At 50.5% G+C, this 26019-nt stretch overlaps 1 protein-coding gene and 1 long non-coding RNA gene across 3 annotated transcripts; one reads left to right on the top strand and one right to left on the bottom strand.

Moving 5' to 3' along the window:
- Positions 1-2129: 2129 nt before the first annotated feature.
- Positions 2130-5834, top strand: LOC104853308. 2 transcript variants are annotated; one of them, XR_777754.1, is made up of 3 exons: positions 2130-2192; positions 5194-5405; positions 5518-5834. It is a non-coding gene; the product is annotated as an uncharacterized LOC104853308 (long non-coding RNA). The 2 variants fall into 2 exon arrangements; XR_777755.1 differs by having other exon boundaries at positions 2142-2192; positions 5220-5405.
- Positions 5835-20007: 14173 nt separating this feature from the next.
- Trib1 (tribbles pseudokinase 1) lies at positions 20008-25032 on the bottom strand. The gene is made up of 2 exons (XM_010611218.3): positions 24431-25032; positions 20008-22053 (listed from the first exon to the last, which is right to left on the bottom strand). Exons 1-2 carry the CDS (start codon positions 24814-24816, stop codon positions 21588-21590), a joined length of 852 nt encoding a protein of 283 aa, XP_010609520.1. The 5' UTR covers positions 24817-25032; the 3' UTR covers positions 20008-21587.
- Between the last annotated feature and the right edge of the window lie 987 nt (positions 25033-26019).

The raw sequence follows: 26019 nt of genomic DNA, 5'->3' as shown, positions 1-26019 counted from the left end.
AAAAAAAAAAAAAAAAAATGAGAACCAAGACTTGTCATGTAGAGGTACAAGATCCCAACAATGAATGTAACTGTACTGTATCCCTAAAATGTACCAATAAACTCAATTAAAGCTGGGAAAAAAAACAAACAAACAAACCCTCTTATTGGCTACATTCATAACAACCCTGGTGATCTCATTATTTAGCCCATGTGTTCTTAACTGGTTTTTGGTCTTGTCTCCTCCAGACTTAAAGCTGCCTGAGAGACAATGCCTAGCGCCTACCTAGGGCCTTTAGATAAACCCTCTCTAGAGTATCTCTCCAGATCATAGGTACAGCCCTTCTCAGCCTGACATCATATGCAAGGTCTTCACCCCTTGCCCCTCACCGCCATTAGAGGTACTTCTTCAACAACAAAACAAAACAAAACAAAACAAAAAAAGCTACAGACAGATAGGTTAACTAGATGTCCTTTAGACAGTTCAACAGGGCCTCCTCAAGACACCAGCCCTCTAGAAACCAACACAGCAGAGAGCCAACAAAAAAATCAAGACACATTCACTGGTTTCCCCAAGACTATTAGATTGAGCTGTTAAAATTCCAGACATTCAGCCATAGATTCATCGCTCTCAGATCAAAAAGCCCCATCACGACCACTACTGAGAGGCGGGCGAGACAACTCTCTTCAAAATCACCCAAGAAAGCCAGGCGTGGTGGCGCACACCTGTAATCGCAGCACTTGGGAGGCTGAGGCAGGAGGATCACTGAGTTCGAGACCATCCTGGGCTACATAGTGAGTTCCAGGTCAGTCTCAACTACATAGTGAAACCCTGTCTCAAAAATCCAAAATCACCCTAGGAGACAACACACTCAAGATATCTTTATTCTTGCCTATGACATAGTGACTGCCTTTATTATTGACATGGGTTTAATAATTGTTACTCCAGAGGACTGAAATACTTTCTAAAGATGTTTCCTCTTAGCTGTATGTTGGGGGTCTATGCTGGTGTTTGCTGTCTTATATTTAGATTGGCTCATAAAATCTTGGCAATTGGAAAGCATCCTAGGTAAGTGGAAAACATAGATAAGTGCCTCATTAGGACCTCTCTTTATGTTATTAACTATTGGCCCATGTGTCACACATTTTGTCTCCCAAGGTGTTAATTCCATAAAAATGCAAGAATCCTAACAGATCATGATGGTCTTAGAATCAGATGCTTACACATACACCAACCAACGTGTAAGCAGCTCCGACAGTTAAAGAATAAACCAGCATCAAAAAGAGGAAAGCATGAACAGGGAACGCTGTTTCTCTGAAGGTCAAGCCAAACTCACAGGTGGAAACGTTTTCCCCATTCCCTCAACCTGTCGGGGCTTCCGGACACTTCCTCTGAAACATGTCAGGCATTTTCTTGCTTCTCGGTTGTTTTATTACTTCTAGCTCCCCGTCAAATATAAGTGGGACGTGGCTCTGTGCATTGAGTTTGTTGTCTATGATACCCGATAAGCAGGGAATTAGTGGGCCCAGATGACTTGTGCTCAACTCCTGCAAGCCGCCTCTCCGGAGAGTATACCCTTCCCTGCTGCACCCCATAGGTGGGGCTGGTCTCTTTGTGGAGAAGTCCCAGACTGACCCGCTGGCGATAAAATAAAACTGTACACTTTGCTCCCCCCAAAAGGCATGACTGCATTACTTTCTTTTAAAGAACAAAATAGAGTTTAAAAATTAAGACTGCTAGAACCTGTATATATGCTCTCTATAGACCGTCAGTTCCTATCTTTATATTAAAATGAAGGATATCAGAGCAGGAAACATATTTAAATTTGTTAACGTCAAAGAAAATTAAAAGCTTTAGAATACAGAGACCCTACCTCACGTCAGTTGTTCCCTTGTTACTGGCGCACCAGGCGGAAGCGCCTCCCGTGGGAAGGCACCGAGGTCGACCGACCACACAGGTCCAGGCTGGTTCGGAGACCCTCGGCGGGAGCTTCCTGGATGGCCTCCTGGGGTCCAGACTCCGAAAGCGTCGACTGGAGCGAGCCGCACGCCCTTGATTCTCTACTGGCCCTGGTTGGCTCCCCCTGGGTCTCGCGAGGACACCGGCGCAACTCTCGCGTTAAGTGGGTACCGGTGGAGCGGAGGGAGGTCCGCGAGGAAGAAGGCGGCCACCGAAGATCTGCGCGAGAACGCCACTGTCCTGTCCGCCCTACGGTAAGTCTTTTAAGCAGCTTCATTCCCCGGCTAGCGGAGCAAGACCGGCCTAGCTGTGTCCGCCTCTACCCCGAGTCTTCTGCGAGGGCGGCGCCAGCAGAGCGTGCGGTCAGAGGAGGAAAGAGCCGGGCAGATTGGCTCAGTCCTGCCTCGTCCAGGTGGGGTCGAGCCCCAGGCGGACACGCGTGGAGCTGGGGGAGGCAGCCAGTCTCAGTGCCGGGAGCCACAAGTGGGAGGCCGACCCAGAGCCACGACGGAGCTTGGTGCACCAGCAAGTGAAGGCGAAGCCGCTGGAGCCTGAGGAGCAGGAGCTCCGGGAGCAGCTCGACCTGTGGGAGATAATGGGCGCCAACGGGATGCTCACAGAGGAGCTGGACCGGCTGCAGGGTGGCTGGGCCAGCAGAGAAGATACGAGAAGCTCTGATTGGCCTGGAGCTGGAGAAACGGAGGCTGCTGGCAAAGCTGCGATGCAGGGAGGCGCTGGGCCAGATCACAGGTTTGAACCTCAGGACCCCAGAAGGCCTTTTCAGGTTCATTGTGGAGCCGCAGCAGCGAGAGCTGGCCCCACTGAGAAGAATGCCATCGCCAAGAGTTCCAGGAGCTGGAAAAGGACCAGCGCAGCTGCTGGAGGAGGTGCGGACGGGTGGCCAGTTCCCCAGCTGACACGCGGCGGCCATGGACAGGGTACAGAAGCTGCAGGTCCTCAGCTCGGAGATGGAGGCTCAGCTGTCAGGGCCCGGAGGGCCTGGAAATCTGGAGGCAGAGAGCAGGCATGCTGGAGATGGAGCTGAAAATACTGCACGCTTAGCCAAACTCTGCCGAGCCAAGCCTCCCGTTCTGTAGAGAGAAGACGGACATGCTGCAGCTGACGGTCAGGAGCTGGAGGGGAGCACCTTGTCTGACTGCTTCCTGAGACGCCCTGGGCCGCCAGGAGGACCCTGCTGCCCACATGCTCACACTAACTTGGCATAAGCACTAACTTCACAGCCAGGGACTTAGCTCAGTGGTTTAGCTGCCTGCCTTGCTAGCGCAAGGACCTGAGTTCGATACCCGGTTCCAAAACAAACAAAAAATTCAATCAAGCTCTATGCTTCTTTTTTTGGAGAGCGAAACATTTATTGCTATATTTTAGATATAATAATGACAACATTCATCATAAGGAATTTGAACCAGTACATGATATATCTTGCTTCTTTTTTTTCATTTCCCCCTTCCCTTCGGCCCTTCTTCCCCTCCTTATTCACAAAGGCTTTTTTCCTTCTAGTCTCTCTTTTATTTTTGTCCCTTCTTTCCTTTCTCCCTCCCTCCTCTCTGTTCCCCTTCTCATTTGAACATTTTCTTCCTATTTCCCAATATCTATTATACATTTTGGTCCGTATTTACCCTTTCAGTTTCTCCTACCACAGAAACATGATATTTAAACATGTCCAATTTATCTCACCTAACAGTATGGTCTCAAAGTGCCTCCATTTAGCTATAAATGTCTCAAGCTGATCTTTATGGCAGAGTAGTACTCCATTGTATTAATAAAAAAACAAATATTCTTTATCCATTCATCAGTTGATGGGTATTTGGGTGTTTCCAAAATTTAGCTATTACAAACTGTACTGCTATAAATGTAGGTGTTCATGTATCACTGTGGTATGACGACTTTAATTCTTTCAGGAAGATACCTAGAAAAGGAAAATCTGGGTCGGATGGAACCTCTAGTTTTCATTTTTTGAGAAATCTCCACACTGATTTACACAGTGGTTGCTCCAGTCTGCACTCCCACCAGCAGTGGTGTGGGGCTCCTCTTTCCCCACAGCTCCGCCAGCATTTATTATTGACTGATCTCCTGATAGCAGCCATTCCTTCTGGGGTAAGGTGGAATCTCAGCATTGTTTTATTTGCATCTCTCGAATGACCACTGATGTTGAACTTTTTTTAATATATATTTATTTGCTGTTTCTAATTCTTCATCTGAGAAGTGTATATTCACTTCAGATGCCCATTTTTGGATTGGGTCTTTACATTTGGGGGAGGTCTGATTTTTTTCAGTTCTTTGTATATTCTAGATATTAGTCCTTTGCCTGAGGAAGAGCTGGCAAAATTTTTTTCCCACACTGTGGGTTGTCCCCTCACTCTGTTGGTGGTTTCCTTTGCTGTGCAAAAGCTTTTTAATAAGATAAGTTCCCTCTTGTTGATTCTTTGTGATATTTCCAGTGCGATCAGGGTCCTGTTCATAGTCTTGGCCTACACCTATGCCTTCAAGAGTTCTACCTGTTTGCTTCCAGCAGATTAAGTGTTTCTGTTTTAATATTTAGATCTTTGATCCCTCTTGATTTGAGTTTAGTGTCTGTGCTTAAAGTTAAGGCACTTACAGCATTATTGTGAAATTCAGGGGGGTAATCCATGCCAAACTCTTTAAAACACCCTGGCACAGCCAGGTGTGGTACACACCTGCAATCCCAGCACTTGGGGCTGTGGCAGGAGGACAGCAGTGAATTTGAGGCCAGCTGGGGCTACCTAGTGAGTTCAAGAACATCCTGAACCGCATAGTGAGACCCTGTCTCAAAAAAACAAATAAATAAATGAGTGAATGAGCAAAACCCCCTGGCACATACTAAATGCTCAGTGATTAGTAACTCTCACAAGTGTCATCACCACCTCGTGCCACACTGAAGATTGGGTGAGACAAAATGACAAGATATGTGTGCAGGAGCTGCCCAGCAAAGCTCTTGGCTGCAGGGCTAGAGCACTCTGCAAAGCTCGGTCCTGCTGACTCCTGGAGATGGTTTGATATGGAAGAGGGCCAAAGAGTTAAGGATTAGGGATTAGTACACATGTCACAGCCTTGAACTAAGCCGAGTTTCTCCCGAAGGCCAGCCAGGGTACAAAGCAAACCGTGTGCTGTCACACTGGTGGGGCCAGGAAGGCAAAAGTCACTTCTCCCTCACCCAGGGTCTGACAGAATCTGAGCAACACAGCTCGTGTTAAATCCACTCTGTTGTTCTGACAGGCGGGGCCCACCCTGCTCATTAACAGGTTGGTGCACTGGCATCCTGTATGGCCCAGTTATGTTGGCAAGCAGGAACAGCAGGGACTTCATGCACCTGTACAGGGAAGGAGGGGAAAGCAGCTGAGGCCCCTCGGTTGACCAGACCTTCCCGACCTTCTAACCCAAAGAAGATCTTCTCAGGAAGAAAACAGCAGTAGACAGCACTGCTCCAGGTGGGCTGCACAGCCAATGCCCCGAAGTTACAGCATTATGGGTTTGGGGCTGAGAGAGGGGATGAAGTCTGCAATAGAATGGGTGTCATTTTTCTCTTGTTTTCCATCTTAGGAAGGAGTCTCTTACCCCTTATCAGCAAGGCAGCTGCACTCACAAGCATGGAATGTCAACCACCACACACTGCCACCTACACTAACAGAACTTAGACTGGAAAGTAAATGCAGCTCTTTACCTGTATGTGTCGGAACCCAGCCTAATCCCATAAAAGACATCAGGTAAATCCCACAGAAGGACTGTGCATAGAATACTCTGTCCACTCTTCTACAACCATCATGGTAATCAAAACAAGGAGACTCTGAGACTTTCACAGCCAAGAAGAGCCTAAGGGGCCTTTATGGTCAAACACAGTGTGAGGTCCCAGAAAAGGAGAAGGCATTGCAGAGAATCTAAGGAAATCTGCACAAACTATGGACTTTAACAACATGTCCATATTGGTTCACTGATTATACAACACCTGTACCACGTTATCATAGTACAGAAAAATGGGTCAGGAATATATGAGAATTCTCCATATAATCTTAGCAATATTTCTGTAAATTTAAACTGTCCTGAAAAGTGAAGTATTGTGCTTTTTCGATGCAGTACTACAGACCATTCCATGCTGGTGTGTCTATAGCCCTTCCCCATTCACTCTCCCCAAATTCACCCAGGCACCAAGACCTTCCCGCGCAGGGAGAGTCCCTCTGTCCTGCCTTCCTCCTCCATTGCACCCCAACAAAGCACCAGACCCTCATTCAAGGTTAAAAATAACTTGAGGTGAGGACATGGTCAATTGAACTGCCCTTAAACAAAAATGACTCCATTGTTTTCAGCTGCAAACTACCAATTGTTTATTCCAGGTGTCCAACCTTGACAGTGTATTCCTATAGAGAGCGTGGCTGTGATTTGGTTGCATGCCAGTCACTGAGCCAAGCAGCAGAGGAAGCTGCATGGGAAAGTGAACACGGCCCTTCCCTCCTGGGGCTTATGTAGAATTTCAAGATGCACGATGGACCACCAAACCTGGGAGGGAGACCGGAACATCAGAGACCAAAGGGGCCTCCACTCACAGGATGGCAGGAGTACAACAGGAGGTCAGGAGCCACCAGCACCCTCTGTGAACCAGAGATGGGTAAATGAGGTCTTACAAGGATTGTGGATCCATCAGAATTCTTCCATCCCAGGCAATCAAGGGCTTGAATTTTAGAAAGGGAAGGAAAGGCATCAGAGGGCATCCTTGTCACTTAGACAAGTCCTCAGTAGCTCTTAGGCAAATTCTCAGTGAGTATCCAGGGAGTGCCAGCCACAAGCAAGGTGAAGATACCACAGTGAGAAATGAGTCTCAAAGTATAAGTCTAATGGGAGATGTGAAACAGAAACAGACCCCGATAATTTGATATGGGCGAGCTGAGATGAAGAGGTGGAGCTGCATCTGCCCAGGCTGTAACTCCTGAAGGGAGGCTTTTCAAATCAACTGTATTGACAAACTGTCAACTCCCAGGAAGATGGTAGAGTGATGAACAGCACAGAAAGAGCCTCTCCAAGATTTGGTGTCCAGATACTGGAATACAGTGACATGAGGAAGAGAAGAAGGAAGAAAGGGGTGCCTTCTTCCTGAGTCCTGACTCACTGGGTGGGAGAGGCAGCTTGACAGATACCCCAGAGGCCTCCACGGAAAAACGCACCAGTGGAATGGAGCAGTGGATGCAGTGAAGTACAGTGGCTGGTAAGTTATTTGGGTTCAGACTTTACCCAGGAGTTTCTGAAACTGGACAGTAGCCATCTTGGAGAGGGGCCAGCTGAGGTTGGAACTCAGAGCAGCTGGGGCTGGCTCCATTTATTGGCTTCCTGTGTCAGGGTGAGGTGGAACCAATTTCAAGTCAGTAGGAGGTTCTGGCAGGAGGCACACAGAGTGTTGCAGGCTGAACAAATTGGGTTCCAGCCTCACAGCCAGAAACTAACCTGAACTTCAGTGGAACTAAAAGGGCAGGCTGGCTGGAATTATCCACTACCCCAACATAAATCCATAGCTAGTTTGCTGGGATTAATCAGTTTGGCTCTGTCTACCCACTTTGTCTACCAGTGACAGCAGAGACACACCTTGAAGTGAACATTTTTTTCTTATTTTCTTCATTATTTTTTCTTGGTTTTGTTTTTGTTTTTGCTTGATTGTTTGTTCTTATTTTTATATGAGTGTGAACATTGTTTCTACTTCTGTTGTTATTTGGTTTTGTTGTGCTTATTTCTTCCTCTCTCCTTCCTTCCTGTCTTCTTCACCAGTTTCCCAACATTTACAAAACCTTCCTTTGTCCTCCAGCCTTGCCTCTAGTCCCTTCCTCTTCTTATGTTTCTCTCTTTTCTTTTTTTTTTTCCCCCCAACCCCTTTTAAATTTTCTCCCTCGGGTGAAATCACCATACTAACTACTTATTTACTATATACAATTTTCTGGTTTTAGAGTTTTTTATATAATCATAAATTAGTTCATATGGTTAAAGGCAGCAGATTAATAGTTATCTTAGTTTGTCACTTTCTAGGCTATGTTTGATGCTATTGTTATTGCTGATTGTACTACAGTTAGCCAAGGTGACATAATTGTTCTAATCAGTTGTTCTTCCTGGTGTGCCAAGACTGAGGTTGCCTCACAGTCATAAAAAGTACTACAGGCCAGTGGCAAAGAACCAGGAGCCAGGCCAAATAGGCAGCAGCTTCTTATCCCAGCAAATTGAAGAAGACCTTGCAGCACACTCAAAATCCAAAAGTCAGCTACACCTGGAAGGCATCTCTAAGAAGTAGTCATTTCTTAAGGGTTTTGAATCAATAAAGCTCCTTGCCATAAGCAATTTACAAGCGTCAACCCAGGAAAAGAGAGGGGAGGGGAGAGAAAACAAGAAGACATTTAAGCAAAATGAAACCCCAGACATCTAGCTCTTCTATCTCACCGAAGGCAAACCCTGGGGGTAGTGAGGTAGAACAATTCCAAACCCACCCACTTGTACTCTTTGAAGTGGTAACAGTAGAAGTAATGAAGCAGATGAATGAGGCTCTAGAAAAAAATCAAATCAGAAATAATTTCCCAGATAACTACAAAGAGGGTGACCATACTGAAAGACATGGTTACTGACTCTAGAACAGTACAGATAAAAAAAAATAGAGGAGCTCAGAAAAATGATGAAAATCAGGAACACCCAGCACATGAAAGAAATGGAATCCATAAAATAGATTCAAACAAATATCCAGAAGATTAAAAAATTCCACTGAAAGTACACAGCAAAAATCAACAGTATTGAGGCATTATTTCCATAAATAAAATTCACCCATTTTAAGCTCCATGAGTTTGATAAAGGTATACCATTGTGTAACCACCACCACAACCATGATATAAAATATTTCCATTACCCCAGAAATTTGTTTTCTGTATCTTTGTGAGATAAAAGATAAAGGCGTGTCAGAGCTGGCTGGGGAAGTGAATGTGACTTGTTAACTACAAGATCCCAGACACAGGCACAGAACGGTTCCCAAAGCCCTGCACGTGGCCTTCTCATGAGAACTCCAGCAGGTTTTCAATAGGAGGCCTAGACCTGATGTCAGGTTGAGGCATGGGATCCTAGCACTGCCTCTCAGGACTGGGATGCAGAAGTTCTCACTTGTTTCCTCGAGATTTAGACAGCACAAAAGGACACAGACACCATGAAGACTTTGCTATCATAGATTTCCATGACAGCCCAAGCTGTGTTTCCCAAATGCACCATGCAATTTTATCTTTGCTCTTAACCTCTTTTTCTATATACTCAGTCCAAGCTCTCTCTGCAGAGACAGTTTCTCTCCCCTCTTCACTTTTACTTTTTCAAATAAACTTTGCCACTGCTTTTTGCTCATCTTATTCAATTCTTTGTTCACAACGAGAAGAACTCCAGAGGAGAGGTGAGCAACTCCAAACCTGGTAACATTTATTTTGTGAGCCACTTTTTAGAAGCAAGCATTGCAGCACCTGCCTGGCAAGCAGGAGGACCTGAGTTCAGTTCCCAGCACATACACACAGCAAAAGGAATGAGCTACCTGGTAACGTTCCCACTCAGTCCCTGTCGCTGTCCCCTCACTCCATGTCCCAGGAACCACTGACCTGTTTTGTTCTGGTTTTGCCTTTCTTAGAGCTTTCTAGAATCACATAGTATGTAATCTCTTATTTCCGTTGTATTTCATGTAGCCTAATGCTTTTGAGATTCATTTATGTTGCTGTGCAGGTTCTTATGTTCCTTTGTGTTAAGTACTATTGCCCTGCATAGAAATATCACTGCTGGTTTATCCATTCACCATTTGTGTTCTCCAGCTGTCACTGTGACAAAATGCCTGAGATAATCAATTTAAGGAAGAATTTATTCTGGCTCACAGTTTCAGGGGTGGCAGTCCATGGTCACTTGGTTTGGTTCTTTGAGCATCTGTGGTGAGGTGGGACATCGAGGCAGGGAGCATGTGGTAGAGCAAAGTTACCCACTTCATGGCAACCAGGAAGCAGTGAGCAAGAGAGAGGAGGGAGCTGGAGTCACAACACCCCCTCAAAGGCCTCACCTCTAAGGGCTGACTTCCTTCCATTAGGCCCCAGCTCCCAACACTTCTGCTACCTTCCACCAGCACCACCGGCTGGGGGCTGAGCCTTTAACATGTGGGCTTTTGGAAATGTCTAAGATCTCAGCCATAATAGCAGATGGTGGGTCTCTGGAGCCTTTCTGTTTGGGGTTATCATGGCTAAAGCTACTGTGACCTCAGTCTTAGCAGTAGAGGCTGATCCATCAGAGAAGGACATTTGAGAAAGGAAGGTCAGCCAAAGAAAGGGGAGGATGAGGCAGCAGAAGTAGAAGGAGCTGCAGGATGCTGGGACCCTGGAAAGACTTTCAGCAAGAGAGTCACTTGGCAGTGTGTGGCTTGGAATCTGTCTTAGTCACTTTTCTCATTGCTGAGACAAAATACCCCATACCCAAGGTTAAAGGAGGGAAGCTTAATTCAGCTCACAATTTGTACAAGTTTCAGTCCACAGTCAGCTGACTCCAGGGCAGGGCGGCATGGTGGAGGGGCATGGCAAAAGAGAAACAGTTCATGGTGGGTGGAGAGCAGCACAGCAGAAGGCAGCAAACTGACACAGCAGAGCAGCAAGTGACGACAGCAGTCTTCTTTCTGTCCCTTACAGTCTGTCCAGGCTACATCCCTTAGGGTGATAGCACTCAAACCCAGGCTGGGCCTTCCCATTATCCACACCCAGAACTGTTTCAAACCGATCAGTGCAGTGATGTAGTAGTCACATGCTCCTGGTCCCAGCATTGCACACTCCAGATCCAGCCACCTCTGAAAAGCCCTGGCTATGACCGCATGAGGCTTCGGGGGACATGGAGACATAGCTGTGACAGAATCAGACCCACAGAGCTGGAGCCTGTGTGTGATGGAGGTGAAGTAGGAGTCTGTGCTGAGTGGCAACTGGACCATAGCGATAGAAGCCCACCGTGTTGGTGAGCTCACCCAACACAGCAGAGAGTGAGCAGTTACTCGGTGTTCACTGCCTCCCACACAAGCATGCGAGAAAGGCTCTCAGCACAGTGGAGCCTCACAGGTTTGGGAGCCAGACTCCTGGGCTGCAAATGCCAGCTGTGAGACAAGGCCAAGGCACTTGGTCTCAGCGACATTACAACGAGGAATGAGGGCACTACTCATGTACCTCACAGGCTTGGTGGGAGGGGTAGGTGAGTTTGTGCGTCACTTTGAGGACATTTTCAGGAACTTGCTTGCGGAAAGTGCTATGTAAGTGTTGTTATGAACACAATCTTTTCAAATCTGTGGAGTATCAGGGAGCCATAAATGTAAACTCCAGCTGCATTCATGATGAACTAAACAACCCAGAGAGCATCTCTGAGCTGAAACTTCCTTACCTGAAGACAAGGACACTGACTCCAACCTCATTCATTGGAAGCAGTGGATTAGTGCAAGACTAAAAGTAGAAGCCATTGGCCTAAAAGGTAACCAACCCTTGCCCCTTCCTCCTCATCACACAGAAAACACAGCTCAGAATAAATCACCAGCCGGAATGTAAAACCTCCAATTATAAAACTGCCAGAAGAAAATCACTAGAAGATTCAGCTTTGTAAACTCTGTCAGGCAAAATTTCTCAAGACTGCAAAATACAGGGCCAGGGATTTAGCTCAGTGGTTCTGGCACCTGCATCACAAGCACAAGAACCTGAGTTTGATTCCCAGTACAAAAAATATATATATATTGCAAAATACATGAACCATAAAAAATACTGATAGATTGGACTTCTAAATAAAAATATAAAACTTCACCTCTTTGAAAGACACTCTTTAAGACCACAAAAAGACAAATACTAGACTGGGAGGTGCTATTCGCAAAAGCACATATTGAACAAAAAGCTTGCACCTGGCATATGAAGAGCTCACCTATGGTCCAACAAAGAAACAAACTGCCGATTTAAATGGGCAAATGAGCAGCAGGCGGCTCCCTAGGTAGAGAGCCAGGTGCCAGATAAGCATTTTGAAAAGACGCTCAACCTCAGGAAAAGGGAAATTAGAGCACAAGGAGATGCCACTGCATGCCTGCTAGCGCAGCTGAATACAGGTGCACACGGACATAAAATCAGCATCACAGCCGACTGGGTCCAGGACCAGTGCCCTGTCCACCCCCTGTACACCCAGGTCTACAGAGGCTCTGCCCCCACATAATATGGTGGTGGATTTGCATAAACCTGTGCATGTCCTCCCACTCACCCTCAACCATGTCTACTTAGGATACCTAAAACAATGCTATGTAAATGACTGTTGTGCTGGATTGTTGAGGGAACAATGAAAAGCCTGTATGTGTACAGTACAAATGCAATTTTTCCCCAATATTTTTGCTTGCTTTTGGCTTTCTGAGATGGTCTTGTTAAGCAATCAAGGCTGGCCTTAAACTCACCATGTACCCGAGGCTGGCCTCCAACTCACAGTGACTCTCCTGCCTCAGCCTCCCCAGTGCTGGATTTACAGGTGTGCGCCACCACACCAAGCTTTTCCACTATTTTTGATCCAGTTGACTACGTCTGTGAATACAACCCACGGGGAAGTGATCAACTGTAAATAATATAAAGTTCGTCTGACAGTCCTAAGCGTTGACAATGTGCAGCAGTGGAGCGAGCGTGCGGAGAGCGTGAGAACACAAAAGGGCGCGGCCCCTGAGAAAACAATTCCGTTGTTTCTCACCAAGTCACACAAAGCCCGGCGATCACACTTCCACAGCGCAGAGGTGAACCTGCACGTAGAGCAGCCCTGAGGTCCAGGCAGCTCTGTAACAACCGGGGAAGCGCCAGTGGCCAATGGAGACCCCTCCGCGGAAAAGGCCAGGGCGGCCAATGATGGACGAGGGGCGGGCTGTGTGACCCTGTGCAGGATCAGGGAGCATGGGCCGGGAGGCTGCGGGGCGGGGGAGGCCTCCAGGCCCAGCTCTCTGGGTGGTGAAAGCGTCCTCTGTCGAGCGCATGCTGGCACCTGCGGGTGAGTCCGTGTCACATCTTACCTGCCTGCGTACCGGCGTGGCTGATTTTATTATAGGGAAATGGTATCTCACTAAATACGATTCCCAAATAACGTGAAAGAATAAAATTAAACCACCAGTAACTGAATGGGAGGGAGCTGTCCTCATTACAAAGATAAACTTACACAAATAATAGCAATGGCCCGTGTGCCAGCCACCATCCTAAGAAATCCACACACACACACCCCTGAGCTCAGTCTCACACCATCCTGGTAGGTCCTCAGACACACAGAGCTCTTCTCTGTCCCAGGGCCTTTGCACTTGCTGTCCCCTTATCTGGAAGGTGCTTCCCCCATATGACTCCCCCTCCCTCATTCCTTGGGTCTCAAGGCAGTGTCGCTGGCTTGAAGGAGGCCTCTCTGGGTCAGTCTCAATAGTACCCCATGTCCTCTTCCCCTCACCCCGCAGCCCCTAGTACCCCAGCAAGGAAGGTGCGCCAAGCCAAGGCAGAGAGCAGGAGCCCGCAACTACACTGGCCGCAGCTCTGGGAAACTAGACTGAAGCTGTAGACACTCCAGAAGCACACTGGGGAGGGTGAGGCAAGAGACTTCAGATGGGAGGCTACTATCAACTCAGCAAGACTCTGGGTCAGATTTAAAATGTTAAAAGGTGGGGGGAACACGGCTCTGCATCCTGGGTTGGGCTCGGGCTGCAAGAAAAGGAACAAAACCCTGACCCCTGTCTCTCTGCTGTTTGGTGCCGGCGGGCACTTTCTCACAAACCAGGCCTGGGTGAGGACCCCAGAGAGGATTTCAGTGACTCAGAAGTGCGCCCCGCTAGGGGCAGATCTGCAGGCGGGCGCTGTGGGCAGTTGGACTCCCGGCCTCCCCTCCCAGGTTGCTCCATCTGAGAGTCTGTGGCGGCACCTGGAAACTCAGGAACCAGGCACTGTGCAGCAGGGGAAAAGGAAACTTTCCCTGGGCTGCTCCGGCATCTGGGGGAGACCCCGGGCCAGGCGCCCCCCTTGAGAAGGCCTTGACCTCTCCACTTGTGAAATAGCTTGACCCGTGTTTTCCAGATGTCATCATGAATGGGAATTCCCTTTAAAACTGATGAAAACCCGGATCCAGCAGGTTGGGAGGCTGAGGCAGCAGGGCTGCAAGTTCAGCCTAGGTGACTTACGAAGTAGTGAGATCTTGCCTCGAAATAAAAAGTTTTTAAAGGGCTGGAGATGCTGTTCAGTGGAAGGCCCAGAATGACCCCCAGTACTGCAAAATTGAAACTATACCACTTGCTCGTTTGAGGAAGTTTGACCCCCAGTCTGGGGGGAAGGTATCTTGCAGCTCAAAGAATTCACCTACAAATACAGTTTTCCCATAAAGCTACCCATTAAGCATAAAAATCAGAGCGGCTGGGAGGGATGGGGCTACGTGATAGAGTGTGAGGTCTGGATTGGATCCCCAGTACCACACAGAAAATAATAAAATCAAAATAAGCACAAGAGAGCTCTGGCCAGGGGAAGGGAGGAGAAGGCTGGTTCCTTTCCCCAGACACAGTGGCTTGGAGCACCCTGGGGTTCCTTGGAACACAGTCTGTAAACCACTCCTCTGCCTGGGGGCACGGTGGTGCACACCTGCAATCCCAGCTATTTGAGAGGCTGAGGCAAGAGGATTCCAAGCTCAAGCCCAGCCTGGGCAATTTAGTGTGACCTTGTCTGAAAGTGAAGCCGGAAACAAGGCTAGGGGTGTAGGTCAGTCGTAGAACATTTATCCAGTGTGTGAAGCCCAGGGTTCAATCCCCACTACCCAACCACCCCCAAGGGAAGAAAGAAATCAGACACCCTCCAAACCTTCCGATCCAGCTGCTGCACGACTGCGTGAGAACCTGCCACGTGCTAATGTAGGCTGTTTGAGGGGGCGCTGGGAGTCGGGTTTGCAGATCAGGGCAGTGCGCCCACTTCTGCAGGCTGCAGGCTGGCTTGCCTACCAAATGCCAGGCATGTTCGAGGGCTTCCCGCATCACCTCATCCAATGCTCGCCACAGCTCTACAGGGCAATTACTCTAGACTGCACCTTACGGACCACACTAGCAGGGAGATTAAAGAACGCACCACAATGCGCACTCGGATGGGCAGAGCTAGAATTCAGACCCAGGGATCTTTGCCCTGGGCAGCTGCTCTTGAAATCCAGCCCCAAGACAACCCCCAGTCTCCGAGCAGGAGCCATGTGGATCTGATCATCCTCAAAGATAAGGCCAGGACTCCTGGGGGCTCTGGGTCCTTCTCTACTCTGTAGTTGCTAAGGGGCGACCCCTGGGGACCCCTCTCTGTCCGCCTGCCAGGCCCTCATCTGCAGCCTGGCTGCGACAGGGTCAACAAGCAGAGCCTGGACCCAGGAGGCCAGGGAGTGGGAGTGGAGGGCAGCAGCCCAGAGGCCGTCCCAGGCCATCCCTTGCTGGAGGAGAACAGGGACTGCTGAAGGAAGCTGGCCCGGGAGATGATAGCAGCCCTTGGAGGGGTCTTGAGATCAGACAAACACCTCTCCCCACCCCTCTGCCTGGCTTTCCCCAGAATGGACAGATTTTTCAGGAATTAGCTCACTTTAAATGAAATTTAAGAACTCTCTCTTTGGGCTGCACCTGCTGGCAGAGGCCTATAATCCCTGCACTCTGGGAGGCTGAGGCAGAAGGATCAACAGTTTGAGCCCAGCTCGAGTAATTTAGCCACTTTGTGAGACCCTGTCTCAAAAAGGGGTGGTGGTGGGGAATGTAGCTCGGCGTGAAGGCTCTGGGTTCAAACCTCATTACTGCCAGAAAAACAAAACAAAACAAAAAACAGATTTGTTTGGATTGAGTTTCAATCCAGGCAGCTCTAGCTGTAGCTCTAGCTGGCTGGGAATGCACAGCCTCAGGCCCTGAATCCCCATGGACAGGATCCACTGTGTGGGAGACACCCCCACCATGGGAAGTACCCATTTGCACCCCTTCCTTCCTTTCCTTTCCGTTTTTTATTTGTTTTTCTAAAATGTGCTCATTACTTGGCGTGGTATTCCACGCCCATAATCCCAGCACTCTGGAGGCTGAGGCAGGAGAATGGTGGAAAGTTCAAGGCCATCCTGGGCTACATAGTGAGATCCTGTCTCAAAAAACAAACAGGCACACACACACACACACACACACACACACACACACACACACTAAGCCGTGCTATCACTATGCTGCCTCAGCTGATTCTCCTGCCTCAGCCTCCTAGCGCTGGAATCACAGGCATTCTATCTTTAACCTGTTATTTGAGAGCCAACATCTGCTGAATATTTTATACACATCAAGCATATGAGAAACATTTCATAAGCCTGCTTTCTTCCTGCTGTACCCATCTCACAGGGAAAGCAGCGAGCTGAGGTGGGTTGGTGCCTGCCCGATAGCCTGTGCCTCTCTTTGACCTGTCACACTGCTGTCTAGCATGGGCTACTCCTGGATGGGATCGGGGAAGCATCTGGGAGTTGGGGGTTCGAGCCCCCTGTCTGAGACCACTGAGGTGGGTGGGACTCAGAGCTCCACAGCCCCCTGACAGGGGTGGGGTGGAGGACCACAGGAGGAAGGGGCTGGGACCCCACTGCAGCCCCACACTGGCTCCCAGTGGCCGCAGCCCGGGAAGTGCTCCTTACAGCGCTGAACTTCATGGGAGAGGAAGCCACAGGGCAGAAGGCGCTGCAATGTGGTGGCTGGGCTGGGCAGCGCACACCCATCCAGAATCCCAGATGCCAGGGAGGCTGAAGCAGGACAATGACAAGTTCAAGCCCAGCCTGGCCTACTTGGTAAGGCCTTTTCTCAGCACTGGAAAATGTCTAGGGCTGGGGATGGAGTTCATTGCCAAGGCCCTGGGTTCCATGCCCATGATGGAAAGAAAAAAAGTGGAAAATGTCCCAAGCACCAGGAGCTGAGAATCTATCCAGAATACATGCCCAAGTGATCTGTGTCCCAGCACTTCTTATCCTCTATTTTGAATTTTATCTTTTTTTTTAAGAGTCAGGGTCTCCCTGTGTCATCCAGGTTGGCCTTGAACTATGGAGCTGAGGCTGGCCTCAAACACAGGGCAGTCCTCCCGCCTCAGCCTCTTGAGTGCTGGGATTACAGGTGTGCCCCACCATGCCTGGTTTTATCCCTTATTTTGAGACAAGATCTGTCAGTCACTAAGTTGCCCAGGCTGGGCGCGAACCTGCAGTCCTCCCTCAGCTTCCTGGATCGCAGTCCTGTGCCATCACACCCAGCTAAGCTTCTAAAATAAACTTTTCATTTTGGAACAAGTTTAGTGTTATGGGAAAGTTGCAAAGGGAGTAGAGAGCCCCCCTACATCCCCATCATTGACTCTGATGCTGTTGCTTTGGGGTTTGCCACAATGAAGGAAACCCCACCAGCACCTCCAGTCTGCGTGCAGGCTGCTCCTCTCCTGACACCCTGCTCCAGGTGCTGGGCTGGGGCCAAGTTGGGCACAAGGTTCTCACCTGGCTATGATAGGAGTGGAGCTTCTGCTGCAGGCTGTCGTGAGGTAGCAAATTTGCACACCTCTCTGGTCTGTGCCTCTTCAGTCACAGAGAGCAGATGCCAGCAGGGCATCACACAGGGCTTTGAGGTGGCTTCCTGAACCCGAGGAGCACGGGAGCTGCTGGCAGAACCCACCTGGACAAGCCCAGGGCCAGCCCAGCTTATCAAGCCCAGCGAACCTCACAGTCTGTGACTGCAACTGAGATAGTCAAAGAAGCAACTGAGCCAGGAAGAGGTGCAAACCTGTGATCCTGGCACTCTGGAGGCTGAGGCAGGAGGATCACCTGGACTACAGAGGGAGACTGTCTAAGGAAGAAAGAGAGAGAGAGAGAAAAGAAAGGAAGGAAAAGAGGAGAGGAGAGGGGAGGGGAGGGGAGGGGAGGGGAGGGGAGAAGAAAAGTGTAAAAGATGAACAAAGAAGCCGGGAGTCATGGGGCACGCCTGTAATCCTAGCACACAGGAGTCTGAGGCAGGGGGATCATAAATTCAAGCCCAGCCTGGACAATTTAGTGAGATGCTATCTCAAAATAAAAAGTAAAGGCTGGGGATTTAGCTCAGTGGCTCCGCCACCTGCCTCACAAGCATAAGATCCTGAGTTTGAGCCCTGGTACCAAAACAAAGAAAAAAATAAAACGGTCATGGGAAGTAGCTCGGTGCAAAGGTCCTGAGTTCAAACCCTGGTCAAACCATAAAAAAATACAATTGTCAGATGGGGCCCAGGCAGACCACTTGCTCATGGTCTGACAGCAAAAGGGCTTCAGAGCGAGGCTGAGGCCCTGATCTCAAGATTGCCACATTCCTGGCTCTGACTTGGTGGCCCATCAGGCTCCTCACTGCTGAAGGCATCCAGTCACCTGCCCATCCCTGCACACCACCCACCCATTCACACTGGCATCTGACTCTCTCCTGTGGTGGGCACTGTGCTGAGTGCCACTGTTCCTCACCTCATGGAGCTTGTCTTCCAGCCTCTGAGGGCTGGATCTCAGTCCTTGTTTCCCAAGAGTCTCTCAGTTTCCGGCATGTAATAGGTACATGATGAATGTTTGTTGAATGAATGATGGATCTCCTTTTTAGTCATGTGCCTGTGTTTTTTACTGATGTAGGGGTAATTTTGAGGACATTAATGGACGTAAAGACTTCCTATCTATTTGTCTTGAGCCACCTTCTCGTCGTTCTTAGCAGAAAACTTGGTGTGGGTGTACTGAAAGAGCATTGGGCAAAGAGCCCAAAGACCCAAGTTCATATCTGTGCTCTATAAACTGCTTGCTTCTCAGTGGCTACTAAAAGACTTGAGTCTTAGCCCAACTGTACCCAGTTCACTCAGCTGCCCTGTACATAAGGACACTCGTAGGAAGTATGTGAATAAAAAAGTGAAAAAACAACTTCTAGAAGTTACACTGAGGTGGTACCTGGATGATTTACTCAAACATGGAATTCGTGGACACACAGGAGAGAAGGCGGGCAGCACACTCATCCTAAGCTCTAGGATCCAGGGGTCGCAGCAACCTTGAATTTGTCCCGGCCTCAGAAGAGACTGGACTCACAGGTTCGTGACATCGTTTGTCACCGGCCAAGCATGACCCACGTCTGGTGTGACAGCAGTGTGAAGCAGTGTCAGAACCCATGGCTTGCGAAGCATTTTGAAATCTGTAGATAAAAGCTCCATGAAAGTGCAGTGTTTGCATTCTGTGTGCCCAAGTCATGCCCAGCTGTGCCAGGCTCCTGGAGCAGGGACCCCCGCCTGCCACAGGACGCTCACCAGGGACCTTTGGGGCCACTGCCTGCCCACTTCTGAGGCCTCTTTCCCTTCATGTCCAGCCTAGGTCAACCCAGGTCTGCTCTCAGTGAACTCAGTCCTTGTCGCCAGTGACATCCGCCGCCTTCTCACCGAGGCAGAGTTGACAACCCAGGACTCTGTCTGATTTCTACCATTTAGGGCCAAAACTGCCCCCTGGGATGCCACCCTGGATGCAGTGGCCACGGGATGAATGGGCAGGAGGGAAGCCCCGAGCGCCTGCCCATCTGGTGGCTGTTTGTGAACCTCAGTGCCGCGCTACCCGCCCTGCCAACTGCTGCTCAGTCTGTGCGACTGGAAGGAAGGAAGGAGTGGAACCGGAACCAGCCCCGCTCTCCCTGCCACATTAATGCTGCCAAGGGAGCCTGTTTTCACTTCTTTATCCAGTAAATGGGAAGTGGGGAGGGGGTGCCTCCATCTGCCCTTTGAATTAGTGAGGGGCTGTCAGCAGGAGGCCCAGGCAGGGAGGGATTTGAGACCCCCTGGGCTCCCAGGAAGATGGAAGTTCTGTTGTGACACTGACCCAGAGGGCTCACAGCTTTTGTGGGATTCTCAAAGGTTCTTGCCCCACAGCACAGATGAAAGCCAGGAGCAGTCTTCAGCCCCTTCCTTCCAATGCGCCCTGCACAGCCGGCCCAGGGACCCCCTGCCCAAGGACGTGGGAGAAGGACCTAGTTCAAGTCCACCTCAAAGAAACTCGCCACGCCTCTGTACGAAATCAGATTTATTAAAACGTCTCCACAGGTCAGCGGCAGCCGTCTCACTGCTCACACAGCCACACACACACAGATCTAGTGTTTCTAAGTCCTGCCGGCCCGGAGTCTCCAGCCGGATAACGTATCACAGATACAAGAGTCAAACAACCACGAGAGCAAGAGTGCGACAGAGGCCTGTCCCCCCCCGCTCTAAGTCCCATGATTCTGTCAAGGTAATATTGCCCACAGCCATTCACATTTCACGTGGCTTTACACACGCAGGCTACTCACGCACACAGACAGGGGACAAGCCTGGGAGCCGACACGACAAATCAGACGTCTGTAGAAAAGGTAAAAGATATGTACAAAGTACACAGTAGTGAGGTATACACGGCATTCTCACAATGCATGTTAGTAGTTTGCCTAGGCGTAGCCCTTGAAGACGCCTGCCTGGCTTTGTGCCATTTCTCAAAATACAGTATGTTTGGTTTACCCGTTTAACTACCCGATTCCAGCACTGTCCGCTGGTTTTTAATGCGAGCTGCAGTTTCTTGGTGAAGCTCCATCCTTGAAGGGACTGAACTTTCGTCTGCAAGTGTGGGAGCAGAGGCCAGAGGCCACCACAAAGGAGGCTGGGGGCCTCGGCGGCAGGGGTGGCAGCCAGACGTGAGAAGCAGGTCGGATGACTTTTCAAGTCCTAAGCAACTGAGGGTATCTGGGGCTCACTGTGTCCCCAGAAGCCGGCTGCACAGATGTCTTCACAGCACTCATCATTGAACTACGGCTGCACACGTGCTGCCCACTGGGCCTCGGGGCCATGGCACGCTGTGGAATCTGTCTGAGGGGCTCCTCACTCCATAATATGCTTTCTTGAAGCACGAAGATGTTTAATGTTTGCCCCTGAGTGAGTAGCATGAAAAGTCTCCTTATCCATTGCCCCGGGACAGTACACCCCACCTAAGTCGGTCTTGGGAGAGAAAGCCAAGGACTAAGTGCTAGGGAATTTCAAGAGAGCCCTGGGAGCTAATGGCTTCAAGTGAAAAAAAATTAGTTTTAAAGGACTGCAGTCCAGGTGCAACAGTTGGCGGTATTTCTCAGGATGGGCCGGGGAGGCCTTTGCAGCTGCAGGGCAGGTTCCCAGGAAAGAACTTGTGGTCAGAGAAACCACAGTCCAAGTCCAGTGACCAAAGACAAGGCCACTGATGGCAAGTTTATTGGCCCATTATCTGTCATCCTGGTGAAACAGTCACTGCCCAAAATGCCACTATCCACTTTGCCTCCCTTCCCACTCCATGTTCAAGTCCGTGGCACCTGAATACATGTGGGCCGCTCACATTTTCTGCCCTCTTCAGGATCTGCAGGAGCCCCAAATCCAACACAAGGAGAGCCGGTGACAGATGTGGAGAAGGGGATGCAGCCGTCGCACAGCCGAATGGACAGACACAAGCTGCTGGGACCAAGTCGCTCATCCCAACCAAGAAGGGGGCGCCACATCGAAGTGCAGTCACCCACCTGCATGGAACCGTGCCCGAGGGCCTATCCGCCTCCAGAAATGGAAACGCCATGTGTGAGAATTCTGAGGTTTCTGAGGTTTCTGGGATTAGCAAAAGAAGGAACTGATGTCACTGTCCTCCCGGTATTCTGGAACGATCTGGTCTGCAGTTCCCATTTCAGAGTCGGCGTACCCAGGCTCCACAGCGGACTCAAACCAGGGGTGGAGCAAGATTTCGGGTGCAGTGAGTCTCTCAGAAGGCTCTCGTCTCAGGAGGCTGCGGATGAGGCACCGAGCTTTGGGGGAAATGTGGTCAGGAATGCAGAACTGTCCGCGTCGGATTTTGGAGAAGAGGGCACTGGGGTCTGAGTCATGGAAGGGGTACCGTCCAACCAAGAGGGTGTAGAGCATCACACCCAGGCTCCACACATCCGCAGCCTTCCCTGAGTAGGTCCCTGTGGTGTTGAGGATCTCAGGGCTCACATAGGCGGGGCAGCCGTGTTTGTCCGACAGAGCGTCGTCTTCGCCCTTGATTATGTGCGTGTCCTCCAGGCTTTCCAGTCTGAGCTGGGCTCTGCAGAAGAGAAGCAGCAGGCTGTTATGTCCAGACCAGGTCTAAGGAATCAGGCCCACACCTGTAATCCCAGCTCTCCCCAAGCCAAGCCTGAGCAACAGTGAGACCGTTGCAGCTCAGTGGCAGTGTTTGCCCAGCATGGATGAGGCCCTGGGCTCAACCCCCAAAACCACAAAAAACAAGTAATAGCAACAAGGCCTTCCCAAACCCATGCCCACAAGTGCTGAGAGCAGAGGTTCGGGGTGCCATTGACTCCTTTTGCACTAACTCACAACTTCACAAACCAATGCACACTGCAACAAGTGTTTGCAAAGTGTGGGGAGAATCCCTGGGGTGGAGGGTATGTGGCAAAATCCCAAACAGCAGCCATGATGCTCACACGTGTCAGAGACACCCTGACAGCTCCCATGACCAGCACAGTCCACACCGCAGAGCCAGCTGGGAGCTGGTCTTGGGAGAAGGTTTGACATTCTCCACAAAGCCACTAGGGAACAGCAAGCAGGACCCCTACTTCCTCAGGGAGGGCAGGAGAGACCCTCAAGCCAATGTTTCCTCAGGACACTGCATGCCAGGGCCACTCGGACATGTTTTGTACTGCAGAGCATGGAGCCCACACGGACACATACACAGGGAAACGAGCCTGGGTCCCTGCTCCCTAGGAAGGGAAAGCTGCAGGGGACATTCCATTGCAGGGCATTTAGTGGCTACGGACGTTATCCTGGACAGAGCAGGAACATGGACAAACACATGTGGCCAGTCATCTGTGGGACCCAAAACTCCTGCCTAGGCACACACTCCCCCTAGGAGGGCACACCAATACACAGGTGCTTACTCTGGACAGGGAGGGCTCTGTCCTGGACACAACCACTCTCTGGGAACCCTCCACTGTAAGGCTGTCTTACAAAGCTGCAGCTGACTCTGGAAACATCGTGTTCAGAACCAGCCACTCGAGTCTCCTGGGTCCCAGAGCTTGAAGCCCGGTCTAGAGACATCACACCAGCCTCTCCCTGCTTCTCTGCAACAGCCCTGACTCCATAAGTCCCCTCTGGGAAGTTAAATGCACACAGCTGGCACGAGCCAAAGGGTCGCTTCCTCTCCCTCTAAAAAAGCTCTGGGTTTTTTCCTTTTCTTTCCCCCTTCCTGCCTTCCTGTTCCCTGGAGTAGAGTATACATGTGCTAACTTCGGTATGTCCTCAGCGTGACCTCCCTGTCGTTATGTAAAATACCCATTGGTTCTGTAAACGGAAAATCTGACTCAACACACACCGGCTGCCGCTGATTGGCTCTGTAGCACTGAGCCCTGCACCTGTGCTGGTTACACGAATAGTGTCAGCCTGCCATTGCTTAACCCCCGGGTTGCCAAACCCCATGCCCATGACACTGGCCTGTGCAATGCAGATTTCAAAAGCTAGTAAGGAGGTGTGTAAGGCATGTTTCAGAAAAAGGCATCACCGTGTCACAGGAAACCAAGTTCCAGGAACTGGACACTTCTTCATTGCGAACTGTTTGCTTTTCTTTGCTAATCAGTACATTTCAATCCTGACTGCAAGGTCATAGGCAGTCGTGCTACTGCAGTTAACCCAGGACTATTCAGGGTGCTCGGAATTACAGGCAAAAATGCACAGGTGGCAGCACAGCAACAACACAGTAACTTGTGCTGCCCCCGTTCTGGAGCATTACTGCTGCCAGTCTTTCCGCAAGACATGTGGTCCGTGTCTTAAAATCAGGTCTACCTCATGTGGCTTCCTGAATTCTCTCATCTGAAACCTCCACTTTGAATCTTAATGTCTCGTTATTTTCTTATCAAGCTCATCTTGTCCTTTATGAGGTAAGCTATGATCTATATTTAGCAATCAACTCTAGCCAACTTCTATTTACTATTCAGTGTGGCTATCTTTTGAAAATGTAGCCAACGAGATGTCTAAGATGTCACCAGACAAGGTGAAGAAAATACAGGGGACCTAGCCTGAGAGACAGCAGAAACAAGGTAGGAAGGAGGACAGATTTCTGCAGATGTGACACGTCCTAGGCAGAACAGAGTACCTGGTGTTCCGGGTCTGACAGCGTCCCCTAAGAACATGCATGTAGATTCGCATCACAGGCCAGAGGGCTGACCTTGCTGACAACATTGAGGACCGACCTTTCTGATCCTGAGGTACCGGTGGGGACCCACAGAAGCACTGAGGGTGCCCAGGCCCCATCCAAGACAGTACAGAATAAACCCACCTTGGCTGTAACTTCTCAGGAACAGGAGGACGTCTAGATTAAAAATCTGGGAGCAACCGTGTCCTGGCGTTGCTCTGCAGCAACACACTGCCCCTCACCGCACCTCCTGCACCTGCCTCTCGGTTCCAAAAGGCCACAGGCGGCTGCTCACCTCTCCTCCGTGGAGAAAACAAATTTCCTAAGCTTCAGGTCCCCCAGCACAATGGCCGACTGGTGGCAGTGGGCAACGGCAGAGACAATCTGCTGGAACAGCCGGGCAGCCTCCTCTTCCCGCAGCCTCTTCCGGCTTCGCACATAGGAGTGCATGTCCCCAAAGTCCTTCTCGAAAAAGACGTAGGCCTTGGTTTCCCCGAGGATCACCTCCACGATGCCAGTGATGTTTCTGTGCGATGGCAGCTGGATGTAAGGCCTGATTCTGTCCTGGTAGTGTTTAAGGGGAAACACCTGCAGAGAGAAGGTGAACAGTTTAGGGGCTGCCCCCAAGTTCCTGAGGAACCCCGGCTGGGACTCAACCCTGAGCCCTGAATGACAGTTCATCTACTGCCTCCCTTTATGCACTCTGAAACCAGTCACACCCACACCCACTCGCTGTGGGCCAGCGCTCAAAGGGCTGCCCCTTCCACCTGGCCCACGGAAAGCCCTGTCTTCTGGCGCGAGCCCTCCTTCCATGCCTGAGAGGGACTCATGGGCAGGCACCCCGCACCTCCAGGGGCTCCAAAGCAGTCCCCACACATGCACGCATCTCCTGCACAGCCAAAGGGCTAGTCACAGGGGAGGCACAGAATGTGGTGACTCTGCAGCCTCCAAGGAGAAGCGCTGGCTGCTGAACATGCCTATCCGTCATTAGTCAGAAGGCACTGATGACTTGGAAGGAGACTTAAGCAACCTGCCTACAGTTGTGAGTCAGGTGTCCGTAGCTGGAGTTCCATTCTCCCGCAGGGAGGCCGGTAGGGTGCCTGTGAATGGGCTTTTTCAAGTTCACCCCCACCCGTGGGACCCGCCCTGCCCCGGAAGGGGGCGCGCATCTCCCCGAAGGAGGGGGCTGGTCTCTGTAAGGGCCTTTGTTCGGTCCAGTTACTCATGTCCTAGACTCCCCTGGAAATGGTGACACACGGGCTGTCACCATCTGGACTGGGCTATTATCTGCTCACAGGAACTGGGAGGGTTGCACAACGACAACGCCGAGGCCCACCCCGCCTCTGAGCTGGTGGCTCTGGCACCACCTGGCACAAGCTCCCTGCTCCCCCTGCTCCCGCCCTGCCCAGTTCTCCCCAAAGAGCTCTCCGCCGCACCCCCACCCCAGAGCCCAGAAGAGGAGGCCTCCACACACACAAACTGGGCTCGAGTGTGCCCTTGAAATTTCATGCGCGTGGACAGTAGGTGGCAGCAGCAGGCGGGGGGGTGGGCAGGTGAGTTTCGGGAAACCCAGGAGCAACTTTAACTCGGGAGATGAAAAGCAGCAGCCCGGGCTCTGGGGTGTCCAAGTCACCAGGAGCAGGATGTAGGTTCGAGCTGCAGGGGAGCCCGAATCCTGCTCCTGGGGGAGTCGGGTCCACCGCCTCCTCCGAGATGGGGACCCTTAGGCTCCAAAGAAAGTCGCCGCCCGGGACGAGTATGGGAATCGCCAGTAGCCCAATCGGACTCTCGGACGTCTGCACTCGGCCAAGCCCCCGCCTCACTGCAGGCCTCTGCTGCCGGCTCCCTCGGGACGGAGGGCGGGGTTCCCGCCCCAGCTGGGGG

This window comes from Fukomys damarensis, unplaced genomic scaffold (genome assembly GCF_012274545.1).
Source record: "Fukomys damarensis isolate Sample0158 unplaced genomic scaffold, DMR_v1.0_HiC HiC_scaffold_5, whole genome shotgun sequence".
In the NCBI taxonomy this organism is placed as follows: Eukaryota; Metazoa; Chordata; class Mammalia; order Rodentia; family Bathyergidae; genus Fukomys; species Fukomys damarensis.
The sequence above is the reverse complement of the archived record's forward strand: the minus strand, read 5'-3'. Positions and strand labels throughout refer to the sequence as shown.

Excerpts from the sequence above, each read along its gene's own strand:
- Trib1 (XM_010611218.3), bottom strand. The coding sequence starts at position 24,816 with ATGAACTGTCATTCAGGGCTCAGGGTTGAGTCCCAGCCGGGGTTCCTC. Across the intron at positions 22,054-24,430 it reads GTTTTCTCCACGGAGGAGAG|AGCCCAGCTCAGACTGGAAA; the intron begins GTGAGCAGCCGC and ends TCTCTTCTGCAG.